This window comes from Limulus polyphemus, unplaced genomic scaffold (assembly GCF_000517525.1).
Source record: "Limulus polyphemus unplaced genomic scaffold, Limulus_polyphemus-2.1.2 Scaffold331, whole genome shotgun sequence".
Lineage (NCBI taxonomy): Eukaryota > Metazoa > Arthropoda > Merostomata > Xiphosura > Limulidae > Limulus > Limulus polyphemus.
Window position 1 is genome coordinate 526,570 of NW_013665941.1, and position 14,581 is coordinate 541,150.

Consider the following 14,581-nt stretch of genomic DNA (forward strand, 5'->3'; position numbering starts at 1 on the left):
AGGTTGACCGTCACATTATAACGCCCCCACGGCTGAAAGGGTGAGCATATTTGGTGTGACGGAGATTCGAACCCGCGACCCACAGACTGCGAGTCGAGCACCCTAACCACCTGGCCATGCCGGGCCTTTTGTGAAGGAATAAAAGGTAGAAATAAATCAAGTTAGTCACAAGAGTGCCTATAGAAGATAGGTGGAAACTAGGATAATGAGGAGAGGGGTTCCTCCGAAATGTTCTATTAACTAGAGTGGCAGTTGGGGCCCTTTCTAGTGAAATGGGGACTAAGACATGAAGAAAATCAGTGGGAAAAACCAGAGAAAATAATAAGAAAATATATAGTTTATAACAACCAACTTACATTAAATTTCTATTTTTTTAATCTTAATCTCTTTATTTTACTAATTTACCTCTTTATTTCCAACTATCAAATTCATTTCAGAATTTTTTCTGTTATAGTGAATTATTACTGTGATAACCATAAACTCATTTTAAGTTAGGGAAATTAGAAACTTATTGAAATGTGTGGAGATGAGGCCTAAATTGGTGTTACTTCCTCTCTTCAGTTTTCACACCTGTCCTGTGAATATTTGAACCCTACGTCATTCAGATTGGCAGTATCAATACCATTTTTAACAATCGTTGCATAAATTGAATTATTCCGGAGTCTTGTTTGTTTATTTATTTGTTCGAATATCACGCAAAGCTAGATGAGTGTCATCTGCTCTAGCTGTACCTTATTTTGAAGTGATAGACTACAGATAATCAACACCACCCACTGCCAATTCTTCGGCTACTCTAATCAAATAGTAGGATTGACTATTACATTATAACGCCCGCACTGCTGAAACAGCGAGAGCGTTCAAGCCTAGGATTCGAGCCAGTGCTCCTCAGATTGCCAGGCATATTCCTGAGTGTAAAAGAGAAACGAGTATTTTAGAATTCCAAATGCATAAAGTTAACGTGTCAATGTGCTAGTATATTTATGTTGTTGAGGTTTTTTATATGTATGTGGGAAACAAATGAAACGAAAATAATGTGCGTAGAATAAAACTTGAAAAGTAATTGATAATGTTTTATTTCTATCTTCTTCAATGTTTCAAAATCCTGTAACTATGCATTCAAGTGGCATTACAAAGCTTATATAAAAAAAATATTGCTAATGGGACAGTTTTTTTGTTATTGCTGTTTTTTTTTACACGTGATTCTATTTAATTGAGCAGATATAAACATTGGAAGACAGTTTATAATCTTGAATTATAACACAATATTTACCAAACAGTGCAAGACGTATTTTCATCAAAGCTTCGCGCGAAAGCTGTATATAGAAATAAACATTATAATGTTCGTCGGAAAAGCTGGCATCGATTCCTGTATCTCACTCTCAGCTGGTCTAGGTCGTTTCTACCATAGATTCGAAGTTAAGATAGACGGGGATATGTCTAAATTCAACCCCGTAGGCGGGCAGACAACACATATTCTGAAACTCTGCTTTCCCAATGCAAAATCGATCAGCCACAAAGCATTCTTATCTCTTGGACCATCTTTGGATGTCGGGAGGCGAAGGTTCTTATCGAGCTCGTGTTTGCTATTGGCTAGCGCACCCAGAGGAATCATTTCCAGCTAAACCAGCCGTTAGGCCTCGTTCCATTTCGCGCTTCACTGATGAGGCCTCCTAGATAGATGGATGGATGCTCAAGTCGAGTCTCGAGATCGCTCAGGCAGTCTCTGAAGGAACGCAACCCGCCTCTTGTGGAGCGTGGACCACGTGCAAGTGACGTGTAGTCTAACGAGAATGTGGTACTTGGAAAACTTGTTGACACGACATGAGTTCCACTCCTTCCAACTTCAAACGGCATGCTGCCAATGGCAGGTTTGTCATTCAGCGTGAAATGAAACGCACAATTTGATTTCATGGCTAAAACAATGTGTAGATATGTACGTGTTGAGCCTAACACTATTTGAGAACATAGAAGGTGTTCTAAAACACGAGGGTTGTTTCTCTTAAACATCTAATTTGCAGCAGAGTACAAGAAAGAGAAAAAAAAACATTAGTGTAATATATATATAACTGTAATAGGTTTATTAATCGTTGAAAAATTATATAAAATATTAAGAACACTTTTAATTTAATTAATGAAATTACAGACAAAACTTTTTAAAGCTTATTGTTTTCAGAATTAAAATCAGTTTTCAAAACGCTAACATGACAATCTGACATTTAAATATTTTTCCAGTTATTTTTCATTTAGTGAAATTAATACCTATATAGTCTTGCAGAGAATAATTAACTAAAAGTTTTTTGTGAATTTTGGGTAGTTTAATAGTTATTGTTGTTGTTGTTGTTTTCGAACAAACTTATACAATGGGCTATTTGCACTATGCCCACCGCTGGAAATCCAACCGAATTTTAGCATTGTAAGTCCGTAAACTCACCGCTGACCCGCTGGGGTAGTTAATTTAATATTAAGCACTAAACACATATAAATGATAAAAAAATAGAATAGCCGTATTAGAATATATTTGTTTATTTGTAATTAAGCACAAAGCTACACAATGGGCTAACTGTGCTCTGCCCACCACAGGTATCGAAATCCCGATTCTAGCGTTATAAGTCCTCAGACATACCGCTGTGCCACTGGGAGGCATTTGAATAGGTGCTCTATCCAGTTGTATATCACGAACAAGAAAGTATATATATATGCACCGCTCAGTAAATATATGATGAACATACTACTCTTACTATGCAATCGTTAGACTATCATAAATTCAACGTATGAAGATTTTGATCATTTTAGGTACGACAAATTTGTTGTGAGATTATAGCGGTATAATTCAAACAAAGAAAAAACTACCTTTCAAATAACCCTTTACATGCTATTTATCATTGTTCTATTCAGGGGTGTAACAAGTGGCAGCAGTAAAAAGAGTGAAGAACTGGGAAGTTTTAATGAGTTGCATCCATTTAAGTTCCATTTAAAGTGCCAAATGGTTTTGACTCAAACCGTATAATATCAGACACGCGTAGTCAGCGGGCGGTATTGCCTTGTATGTTCCATATCTAAGCTTGGTAGAAGTCCATTAATAGCACTGGGCAATATGCATGACAAAATAACATTTGTAACACTGTTTCTATTCGATCTGTAGTACTATTACACAGTGTAGAGTTGGAAAGGGGATAGATTAATAATCGCCAGTTTTTTTTTTTTGAAGTCGTACTGAAACAGTTCAGTTAAAATATGGTGTGTATTGAAGTGTTTGTACAGAAAAGACAACAACATAGTTTTAATTTTTAGTATATCGTAACAATAAAACAAACAAATTTTATATTTCTGAACTGTCATTTGGTTGTTTCAAAGACAAAGTAAATGTTGCATATATGTCATGGGTACTTCGATTGAAATAATACATAATTATACTGCTTACCAGTAAATCATTGGGTAAATCCAAGTAACACACAGTGCAAAATTTCATGAAAAGGCATTGATTTTAAAAATCCGGGGGTTCTATTCCTCACGGTGGGCCCAAGGTAGCTTTGCTCTAAAACAAACAAACAAACTTTTTTATGCATTCTTCGCCATTTTTCTTATTTGTTCTCATTGATTTTATTTTATTTATTATACCCTATTTTATTGTCCTCTGGAGGGTTAACGATAATTATAGGGACTTACAACGCTAAAATCGGGGTTTTGATTCTCTGTGGTAGACAGAGCGCAGATAGCCAATGTGTAGTTTTTTGCTAAAAACAATTATTTCATTATTTTAACTCACTGTGTCTTTTTTTTTCAATAAGCCTTTATTTATTCGAATTGTGTTTTTATCCTTCTCACCATTCTGTTATTTTTTCTTACTTTTAGATACTTCGTTGTTTCTCTTCTCTAAATTGTCATTCCTTTCTATTGAAGTTTATCAATATTATTATTTAATAGCTTCAATTTTTTTCATTTTTAAAACCAGCATTCAAAAGTCCCCAAAACTCGAAAGCTTTCGAATAGTTGACTTTTCTTCGCTACGAGAAAGAATAGTCAATTATTCACAAGCGCTCGAGTATTTGGGTTTTTTAAAAGCTACTTTTCTGTGTGTATCTTGTGTGCTAATTTTCATAATGGCTCTAAATTTGCTTAATGTGACAATTTCCCATTTCTCATCTCTCTCTTCTTCATCCTCATCATTTGATTTATTCCACTGGCTCTTTTTTTTTTTCATTTTCAAGGTACGTATTTCTAGTTTGTGTTTGTTTGGTTACTGAATTTTGCACAAAGCTACAAGAGGACTATATGCGCTGGACGTCCCTAATTTTGAAGTGATAGACCAGAGGGAAGGTAGCTAGTCTAAACTACCCACCGCCAACTTTTGGGTCACTCTTTTACCAACGAATAGTGAGACTGACCGTTACATTATAACGCTCCCACGTCTAATCTCGCGCAAGATTCGTCTCTCTCTTTTTTTTTTCATTTTCTAATTATAAACATTCATTTAAATTTTCCGTTGAAATATCTTTTTCCTTTTTCGCTGTCAGAAAATTTTCTAACTTCTTTAAACATTGGCAATAAGATAAGCTTATGATGTTCCACTATACAACTTATTTTAAATATTACTCGTACACAGTGATACGTGGTATTAGAAACTGAAAATGCATACCGTATTGCCCCTAATTAAAGCCCCCTCTCTAATTATCGCCCCCCCCGGTATTTTTATAAAGCTTACCTTGTGTGACAGCAATAGTAATTCAACATATAATCCACTTTTATTACCGTAATATTGACTTTAAAGAAATAAGAAAAACCAACATACACACACACACACTTATTGACATTGAAATCAACAAATCACGTAAAAAATTAGCGCTCCCCCTTTTTGCAGTTAATTAGGGGCAATACGATAGTTTTCTGGTCCTCTTTAGGTAGTTTATCACTTCTTTGGGTTCTCTGAATAGCCAGCAACAATCGAACCATGAAACATTGATTTATACGTCAGTTTAGTGAATTAAAATTTTTAAAATGGCTGTCTCAGTCAAGTTAAACTTGTTACTGAAAAATAAACTGAACTGAGAAACTTTAAAATGCTGCTTGATAAATACTCAAAATGAAAGAAAGAAGTGCAATATAATCAACGACTTTCACTTAGAGACAGAGAGTATTGATCGAATCAGTTAGATACAGGGAGTACTGATCCAATCAGTTAGATACAGGGAGTATTGATCCAATCAGTTAGATACAGGGAGTACTGATCCAATCAGTTAGATACAGGGAGTATTGATCCAATCAGTTAGATACAAGGAGTACTGATCCAATCAGTTAGAGACAGAGGATGTTAACATAAACCATAATTTTTAACTGGATAAAAAAAAACACTGACACTAACTATAACTCTCAATCGAATATAGAGCAAACTGATATAATCCATCCTGCACTTGGAGACAAAGATTAGTGACATAATCCACCACTTTGATTTGGAGACAGAGACCGCTAACGTAATTCACGACCTTCAAATGAAGACAAATAACACTTACATAATCCATCATTTTCAGTTCCAGATAGAATGGAAAAAAAAGACTTAACCTCTGGCTTTTACACGAAGACAAGAGCAGTGGGATAACCCGCGCCTTTCAATTAAAGACAGTGAGTAGGGACACACATTTCTTTGTAATTGGATATAGAGAACCTTAACAGAGAACATTAACATAACCCTACACCTTAACTTGGAACTAGTGAATACAGAAATAATCGACAACTTTAACTTTGAGACAGAGAAATTGACACAACCTAACACTTTTAATTGGAGACACAAAATACTAACATAAATTATTACATTCAGTTGGAGACAGAAGACACTAACATAACGCACAAATTTTACTTAATATCACTAACATAGCCTATAAGTTCACTTGAAGATAGAGAACACTAACATAACCCACCAATTTTACTTAACAATCATTAACATAGTTTATAAATTCACTTGAAGACAGAGAACAGTAACATAACCCACCAGTTTTACTTAACAATCCCTAACATAGTTTATAAATTCACTTGAAGACAGAGAACATTAACATAATCCACCACTTTTACTTAACATCATTAACATAGCTTATAAATTCACTTGAAGACAGAGAACATTAACATAATCCACCACTTTTACTTAACATCATTAACATAGCTTATAAATTCACTTGAAGATAGAGAACATTAACATAATCCACCACTTTTACTTAACATCACTAACATAGCCTATAAATTCACTTGAAGATAGAGAACATTAACATAATCCACCACTTTTACTTAACATCATTAACACATCCCATAAATTCTCGTGAAGGTAGAGAACACTGACGTAACCCAACACTTTTACTTGAAGACAGGGAACACTGACGTAACCCAACACTTTTACTTCAGACAGGGAACACTATAATAACCATAACTTTCAATTACAACTGAAGAACGTTAGTATGAAACGGAACGTTTTATCTTATATAATTGCACAAAACTCGGATGAGTTTTAATTCGTTTAAAGGTTGGTCCTTATAAATTTCAATACTGTTCTGTTAAGATGGCATAGAACATTATCACATGTTGCTGTTTTTCTTCTGTGATTCAAAGTCATTAATAACAATTTGATTATGTCCAGATTCTGGAAGTCCTGTTGACTTTCCTTATGGAGCTCAGCCAGGCTTCTACACCTTTTTTCCGGGCCAGCAGCCACCAGATTCTTTGGACTTCCCGCCAGGACCCATGGGGAGCGCCGCAGTACCCAGCCCGCCTCCGTCCTCAAGAGCTATGGACCTAGTTGTACCACCCGGAGGTCCGATGGTACAAGGTACATTTTGTAGTAAGAACTATTTCATATTCTTTTGGGGCTGGGGCTGAAAGAGTAGCAATTGCTTAAACTTTTACATACTTAATAGTAGAACCACTACTGCTCAATCTTAACACCTACAATTGGTGTCTTATCACTCCATCTCTTATTGTAAAAACCAACGTAGAGGTTTGTTATTTTTGGTTATTTTTAAGCCACAAGCGGGTTACTTGTAAGCGTTTCCTAATTTTGTATGAAAGTGTCATTATAATAGAAATTAATCAAATTAATAGAGCGAAAGTCTTATATAGAAAATATATTTAATTATGCACACACACATACACATATTTAGAAGGTGTACGAATTTATTCTTTCTTTCACTTTCAAAGGGCAGAAAATATTATGAAAATAGAAAAAAAGTGTATAGATGAATGGCTAATATTTCTCTCCAATAACTCAATTAAGCAGTGAGTACACAGGCCTGCGGACGTAAATTTCATAAAAGTTGTTTTGGTTTTAATAACGGATTTTCCATATTTCAGCTACTCAGATTTCGAAAATAATATAAATTTTTCTATCATGTAACAGTTTTTTTACAAATCGGGAAGAAAAAACTCTTACTTAGATCAAATTATTATTTCATTTACCACAATGAACATTGTTTATTAACAAAAATACAAGCAAACTGGAGAAAAGGGAAAAAGATTGATGTTAAACGAATATGCATCCTCATTCATCCAGCTTTTTTTTTGTGTGAAATCTACGTCTTTTAGTCTCAAAACTACGTATTGTGGTCTTTCTTTTATGTATTGCGTTATGACGTTTTGTGAAAAATCTGTACGTGATGGAGAAAAATGGATATCATTTTCGGATTCAGCGTACAGAAATCACCGTAAAAATTTCAAGACAATAAAATCATCGCAGGTCTGTGTTATTAAAGATTGTCTGGAACTATAAAATAATGTTATTGCTGTAATTAACGCTTTTTAGACAGTTGAAGATTTGACAAGGGTTCAAGTGTCACTCATCAACTGCTATTTATAATACTTAAATATCGTAAATCATAATTTGCTTTAATCCTTTACAAGACACTTAAGAACAACCATATCGCTCATAGAACTATGATATATACATATGTAATATCTATTACCTTTTATGTTTTGACTCTTGGTTGTTATGTTTCTACTTCAGTTGGTTGTCATATAAATCTTAAGTGAGCACAAACTTGAACACTGTGTATCATTTATTCATTTTAGTACAGTGAAGACCTGGGAACTAACTGTTTATTTATTTCCATATATATATGTAATATATTTCCAGTATGTTTGTAATGAACCCGTGAATCGCTCAGCTCGTTAGTTCGCGTTTACACAGGATATTAGCTTGTTTTGCTGAAGTTCACGCAAAGCTACTTAAGGGCTATCTGCGCTAGCCGTTCCAGAGGGAAAGCGGCTAGTGAGCACCACCCACCGTCAACTCCTGGGCTACTATAATCGAATAGTGAGATTGACCGTCACATTATAGCGTTCTTACGCCATGTTCGATGAAGGAAATTCGAACCGTGATCCTCAGATTGCGAGTCGAGCGCCATAACCATCACACAGAATGTTTAATTCGAATATATTGTCTGATATGTTGAATACTTATAACAGCTTGAATAATTCTTAACTGTAACTCACCAGCTACTTCATAAACCGGTAATTCAACAATTGTTTGTTGTCGCCGAACCCGTTGAATCTCTCTCTGCCTTTTTTCCTCAAAGTTTTATACGAATATAATACATGAATAGAACATCATTATTATAGTAAAATTTTATTTTACTGTCAGAAAGGGGGCAAGTGGGAGAAAGTGCATAACGTAAATTGCACATTTTTTTCTCACGTTGAGCTCATTAAAAATCAAATGAGTTTCGTACACGCTACGTCAGGATGACGCATCACTCTTGATACACTTCGTCACAAGGTTGCATTCTTGTAATTTTTAGTTAAGGACTACTTAATTAATTAATTTTTTTGTTCAAAAACAAAGATGTGAAACTTTTGACATTGATGATGTTACTTAGTTGCACCTTATTGAATATATGATATTTATTGTACCGAGTAAGAGAGAGAGAGAGAGAAGAAAGAAAGTTTTAGGTGTGCATGAAGGTTTTATATCAATCAAAAATACCGAAAGGATCATCTGAAGGAATTTGGTCTATTTCGTATATTTTTACATTTTTTTATACATATTAATATATAAACAGTGCTTTAGTTTTGCCTTAGGACAGCCGGACGTTAAGGCAAAAGTTTTTGTTTGGTTTTATTCATATATCGCAGTATTTTTTTCTTAGGGCAACTGAACCTTGCAGCAGACGCCCCCTATCTTCAGCACCACAGCGAGCTTTTGTCTCAACGTTCCAGCCCTGACTCTGTGCTGAACCTGCCACCTGTTACAGATGGTTACGGCCCACCCAGATCCTCAGCGCCAGAGTCGTTTCATCCGGGTCTTTCTCATCAGTCGCTAAGTGAAACACCAGTTTGGTGACGTTATTCTCGTCAAACGGACTCTGTTTGACCTGGCTGAATTAAAGAAAATAACATTTGTTGTTCTGAAAAAGAACAAATAAACAAAAGATAATATGACCTCCAATTACCCCACTCACCTTTAAATAAGAAAAATTTGGGAACAAACACACTCTTTGGAAAGTTAGGCCTAATAATGGGCCCATCACAATAGAGCTGTCAAACATAACTCCTGGGTTCTTCATCAATATTAGCGAAATTTCTAGAGAAGTGCATTTCTATTTTACCCTTTTTTTTCACAAGTGAGTCAACAGGAAAATTCACCAGAGAGTTGTGCTGTGACATTATTACTAGCATACCTTGTGCAACGTTCAAGGAACTCGAATTATCCATATTTACGATTTCATTTAACAAAACCTTTTATGAGCACTTGACAAGAGTGACAATTCCTCGATGAAATGATCAACCACGTCATATTTCGAATTGCGATGAGAAACCAACAATATTCGGACATAACAAAAACGTCATGATATAAAATTCTCACTTTTTCAAATCAATATTTAAAAGCATTTGTTGTTGATGTAAATAATATTCCTTGTTAGTGAATGAATGTTATTTATGTATACATAGTTGTATGAAACTGCTTTTAGCTCAAGCATGTGTTTAGGATCATACTACTCCAGCTTCAAACTTTCAGCTTAGTGTCGGAATACTTAGATTGATTCCTCTAAAAGAAAAAATAATCTGAATGTCTGAATATGTAATTATAGGGTCATTAGTCCTCATACTCAATGTAAATATATGGGGCAGTTCAACAACTTCTTTCGTACCTGTTTTTCTTTATACAGGTATATATATATATATATATGATCATAATTATACATAAAATTTTTCAACTTGAAGACTGCATTTCCGCACATTTAAGTGGCTTCAAGGAATGCTAAAGTTGTTGTTTTTTCCTGAAGTGTGCGAGGCCAGCTGACGTCACGCGCAGTACTGAATAACAATGTCATCTTATAAAAATTGTTATCACGTTTTTGTCACGTGGCCAAAGGACAAAAATCGTCATAGCTATTGTATTCTATTTAACGACTTTTGTTGGATTCAAACGACCAAAGTGACACAACTTAGTGTCAGGTTATATTGCTATGAAAACAATAGTATGGACGAAATAGAACACGTGGGCCATAACGTTTATTTTTTGCTGGACTGAGAAGTAAACTATAAAAATAAAGTTTCTCAGCAGACGTAAAGTGTACAGTTTGTGGTTTCCAGTGGCCAAGTATACCTCTATCTAGTATAATGTTTTAAATATGGAGTGCTCATGTTAACTGAAAATTTCTGTCAAATTGTTAAAAGTAGATATATTTCTAGATTAGGAAACAATATTCATAGAGTTTGTCCTCTTTTTTTTCCCTTATGTCCCCAACATTTTTCTACACAGATATTAAGGATAATGTATTTTATTTATTTATTTCACTCTGACACAATAACGTATGCAACGTTAGCTATCGTTTTATGTATAAACATTTATCATCTTTACTTTCTGTCCAAAGTTTTATGTTTCACGTGTTTTCTGCAGCATGATTACCATTGCTAAATTCACTAACTTAATGTAGTTAGTGGACTTGAGGTGTTAGGTCATCTTTTATGACTCTCATAGAATTTTTCATCTCATTGAATATCACCTAGTGAACCAAAAATATGTAACAAATATAACTCTTATAAAAACTAAAGGGAGAATATACTAAACTGAAAAAAAGGCATTATCTTATTACAAAAATAACAGAAAATAATTTTTATGACTTTTTGTAAAAGGGTTGATTACGTTTTCTAAAAATATGGTCTGTATATCAGAGTTGATATAAAATCCAAATTAAAATTTTACACTGGACAACTTAACACTGTAACAATACTGGTTTAACTTATTAGACTTAACATTATTGAATGCCTGATTTGTCGAAAGAGTAGCAAATATATATGTTTTTCAAATATGAATGACTTATTTAAACCTAACCTAATAACACGTTATTTAAGTGCAAACGAGAGTTTCAAAAATTTAACAAAAATTAGCAAGATATTTTATCAAAACAAAGTGTCTTAAGTAACTCTTATAACTTTAAACCGATTAATTTGTACAGCTTTCAAACTTTCTTTTCTAGACTAAGATTGACTCACAGAAATGCAGTTACTGGACAATATGTAAGATACATTTACCTCTTTTTCATCATTAATGAGTAAGGTTAACTATCAATCTGTTTAGCTATGGTCATTTATTTAATAATTAAATTGTAACTTTGTCGTCAGGTATAGTAACCTTGAAGATTATTTCATTAAAAAACATTTATTTATGCTGAATGTCTTTACATGTAGAAAATTTCGAACTTTTGCTGCCCATCTGGTCAGGAAGATGATTGATGTTTGTTTTACATTTTTCATCTAAAAATAGTTTAAGTAATTTTAGATGCCAATTTCAAAGTTTCTGTCTGGAAATAAATATGAATATTAAACACTGAGCGCTTATAACTATTTTCGCATTGGTGGTTTGTCGCCATTTAAAATAAAAATCGTTGAATCATCATTCACTGTGTTTATTTGTTTCACCGCCGTTGTTACTGTATCGTTTTATAAAATCTACTTAATGTCATTTTCGATCGTACACTGCTGCAAAACATTATCTTCCGTACACAAGGGACTTTCGCTATTATGGTATAATATTGTGTTATATTATGTTTAATTTAAAGTTGTGTGCACTCTTTGTTGTATAGGCACTTGTTTGGAAAAACAATTATGTGTGAATCAAGTACTTCAATTTCATGGTTGCACAGCCATTATAGTGGCTGGTTGTACCAGTCTTTGTGTAACAAACACTCTGTTGAAGCTAATATCTTCAATGCAAAGATATGTATGATAATAAAAGTTTCTTTAAAATTATCTTTTGTGACTTCTGTGCTTTGAAATATTCTGTATAAACATCAGAACAATATATATACACATACCTAAACATTCTATGCGGATACTATATGTGTTAAAAATATAGAGGGAATGAGCCATAGTGAACCCCCTCAATAAAGATACTATATACTTATAGCTATAATTATATTCTATTTTATGCGATAATTTATAAGTTATTTTTGTCATACATGCATTGATAACGATGGTGAACTCGTGTAATGTTAAACGGTTTCAGTGTTCATTTCAATACAACTTAACTATGAAGAAAGGTTTGTTATGTTACTTGTAGTTGCCTTTCTCACAAGAAGACTCAGAACTACATTCTGGCTCTTGCCAACACATATAATCGTTTTCAGGCTTCTCTGAAAACTGCAGATTCGGGGCCGAAGCGTAGAATATACATTAATTAATAATCATATAGCAATAAAAAAGTATAATTATTAATTGGATTTAGGTGTTCGTATAAGATACTGCTAATCGTGAGTGCTATTGATACTGTATTATCACCATCTTACTGTTCCATCTGTATTTGCTTGTTTCGTGACGTGATTTATTTTATAAAGGCATTTTGCACTTTGACAGCTCAAGTGAAGCTTCAGTATATTACTTATGGATGATCTCATGTTGCTACATGAAAACTTTCGGATAATGCATTGAAATAATTTGTTTGAGCCGATATGACAGTGAAGTTTACACAGGTAACGTGACATTCGTTATTGGTAGTAACATCTATATTACTCCTGTAAGTAAACGCTAAAGGGCATTTAGCTCAGTTGTCAGTGCACATGTCTGGTATGCGGGAAATTTAAAGTCTTGGCCAAAATGTTTGCATATTTTGTAACAAATAAGACCATTATTATTAAAATGGTTCTTTGGACATCATGAACGATTTATTACAATAGCAAACAACTTTATCATACACCTGTAAAAAAGAGGTGTAATTCAGCATTTCACCTATCACAACAAAATGTACCAAAACATATAGAATGATACATCAGTTCATATTAAACATTCAGTGCTTGATTGGTCCTCCTTGTACTCTAATAACTTCCACCATGATGAATAGCTGCCCAAATATGTACTGCACCACCTCTTGTGTGTTCCCTGTCAGAGAGACGGTCTTCTCTCATATGTTTTCCAGACAAACGACGAACACGAATCCTGCCATCAGCTTTAATAAGCCGAATACAGGACTCATCTGAAAAGATGACATATCGCTATTGTCCTAACTGTAAGTTGCCATACTGTCTTGTCGAAGTAACATGCTTAATATTGGTTTGTAGATAGCCCTTCTTGCAAAATAACCTTGTTTGGTCAGTCTTCTATTTACTGGATACCCTCTAATGAATATGTTCATGCCATTCCCGTCGTAAGATGTTGCAAGACTTCTTTCGACCTTGACATGTTACCCTGATCAAAACACTGTCATCTCGAGCAGTAGTATTTCGGCGTCTACCAGTATACTTTCTCGGAACGTTTCCTGTAGTCCGATAACGTTTCAAGATCCTGAATACAGTACACTGGGGGTATCCTACTGTTCTGCCAATGTCTGTTTGATTCATAGAATTTCTGGACGCCCTATAACTTCTGGCACGTGATGAGGCATGATTCTACACCAAGTACAGAAAAATTAACTGAACAAAGTGTTGATCTGTTTCGAAAAAGGTTATACCAGAAGCACACCCTTTTATACAAAACAGGTGTGTGTGTTTTGACGATGACAAACAAATGCTCAAAACAACTTATACAGACCAGAATAACAATTCGTTCATGTTTGTCCGATCATACGCTATCTTTCTGTTACTAATTGGAACTTTACTCAATAAGTACTCCATGCATGTAGACAATAACACCAATATATAACAGTATGCAAACATTTTGCCATAAGTTGGTAGCATTATTATACAGAATCGATCAAAGTGTTCAATAAATCTTTCATTTAAGACGTATAAGAATATTAAATGACTTAAAGCTAGTGTACTAAAGAGTAAGTGCGGTTTCGACATTGAAAAGTACCGGTTGGTATTAACAATGAAGCGTATTTGGTCATTTTTATAATTATTTAATTTTTGTCTCTACTTTCAACTTTTCTTCCTGTCATAATTATGGTCTGTGTACTAATTAAATCGTTCATCTACGTGTATTTAATTAAGCGTCCAAATATTTTGATTTTTTAATTGTATATATATATATATACCGCTTGTAAACTCCTGGCCTAATATTTGTATTAGAATATATTTCAATCTAAATGACGCTTTATGCACATATGGTCTAAACTACCAGGTCAGAGTCTTCTAGAATTTAGTTGTAGTTGTCCTTCACTTTGGAACTACGA

General features: G+C 34.1%; 1 protein-coding gene across 2 annotated transcripts in view; it reads left to right on the forward strand.

Moving 5' to 3' along the window:
* Positions 1-12,225, forward strand: part of LOC106457438 (LIM/homeobox protein Lhx5-like) — a 127,157-nt gene extending 114,932 nt beyond the window's left edge. Inside the window, exons 5-6 of one of the 2 annotated variants that reach the window (XM_022383387.1) lie at positions 6,620-6,820; positions 9,120-12,225. In XM_022383387.1, coding sequence (XP_022239095.1) covers positions 6,620-6,820; positions 9,120-9,313 — 395 coding nt within the window. In that variant the 3' untranslated portion in view covers positions 9,314-12,225. The remainder of the gene's footprint in view (positions 1-6,619; positions 6,821-9,119) is intronic. The other variant, XM_022383388.1, reaches the window with a different exon arrangement.
* The last annotated feature ends 2,356 nt before the right edge of the window (positions 12,226-14,581 follow it).